The sequence below is a fragment of the Echinops telfairi genome, unplaced genomic scaffold (assembly GCF_000313985.2).
Source record: "Echinops telfairi isolate 266 unplaced genomic scaffold, ASM31398v2 ScPeMD7_7468;HRSCAF=8506_0, whole genome shotgun sequence".
In the NCBI taxonomy this organism is placed as follows: Eukaryota; Metazoa; Chordata; class Mammalia; order Afrosoricida; family Tenrecidae; genus Echinops; species Echinops telfairi.
This window is the reverse complement of record NW_022111369.1, coordinates 55,332,819-55,334,013: the sequence shown is the minus strand read 5'-3', so window position 1 is coordinate 55,334,013 and position 1,195 is coordinate 55,332,819. Positions and strand designations below refer to the sequence as shown.

Below are 1,195 nucleotides of genomic sequence, written 5' to 3'. Positions count from 1 at the left end.
GCTCTTGTCGTCGCTGCCGCCCGCCCAGGCTCGATCAGCGAGAGCCCAACGTAATCGCCATCAGAATAAAGAGAACATGGCGTTGCCCCCCATTTCAACCCCTCTCCCAGCCCCTGATCATCCCCCTACACAAACTAACAAACAGAACAGAAACGGAAAGAAACCTTCCCTGGCTTCGAACCTGCGCCCGCGGGCTGGGGGGCGTGAGCGGCGCGGCCAGACTTCGGGCGCTCTCAGGGGGCTGTGTCTGCGTGGCGGTGGGGGTCGGTCTCGGGGAATGTGTGTCTGTGGCCCCGGCAGGCGACAGGGAGAGATGGGGACCACATCCTACTCAGTGACTTGCTTAGTCGAAGCGAAACTAGCAAACAAAAACGAAACAACCAGTCAACCTTTTTTGTGGGGGAAAGGCAGCAATCTTTTGAAAGAAGAAGAAAGTGAGGTTTGTTGGGAAAAAATGCAAGAAAAAATTGACAAAATAAAGGTGGAGAGAGGGCTGCAGCTGGAGCGAAGGGCTTGATACTCAGTTCTGTCCTGACAGCAAGGACTCTCTGGGGGACTCCGCGGGGAGAGAAAAGCCACCTTCCAGCCTCCTCCCCTTCCCCTCGGGTCCTTGGGCCCGAACTGCTGTGGCGAGGACTCGAACAAATTGTCCCCGTGGGTCAAGCTCCGGACGGCGCGCCCGCTTGCCGGTTCCACCTCGCGGGATGGCCGCGCTGCCCTTGGCGCAACCTAAGCCCACACCCTTGCACCTCTCGAGCCTCCGCCCTGAAAGATGCCCCGTCCATGAGATGCCTTTTCAGCCGCAACTCCGCAAACTGTCTGCTCCTCCTCAGCTCTCCCTTCCTTCTCTCCCGCAACCCTCGTCGGCATTTTCTCCTTCTTCCACCAGCTTTTACTGAACTTTAGGACACTGCTTTGAATCGGAGTCCATGGCAGTCCACGTAACCGGCTGCTGCGGCATCGACCACGCAGGGCAGAGGCACGCACACGAGCCAGCAGAACCCCGCTTCGCGGTGCCGTGCGAACCCCGCGAAATGGACGCACATCCCGGATGGTGGATGGACTGTGTATTGGCGATTCCATTCTTTGCGCAGTTTAGACATCTCTGTTGGGAATTTGGTCCTTTGGGGTTTTTTGTTTTGTTTTGCTTTGATTTTAAAATATTTTATTTTAAAAGGCACAAACTATAGCTATT

The 1,195-nt window shown here is 56.1% G+C and overlaps 1 protein-coding gene across 1 annotated transcript in view; it reads left to right on the top strand.

The window, feature by feature from the left end:
- The window catches only part of PHOX2B (paired like homeobox 2B), a 3,817-nt gene extending 3,048 nt beyond the window's left edge, over nucleotides 1-769 (top strand). Inside the window, exon 4 of the mRNA XM_030888550.2 lies at nucleotides 758-769. Coding sequence (XP_030744410.1) covers nucleotides 758-769 — 12 coding nt within the window. The remainder of the gene's footprint in view (nucleotides 1-757) is intronic.
- The last annotated feature ends 426 nt before the right edge of the window (nucleotides 770-1,195 follow it).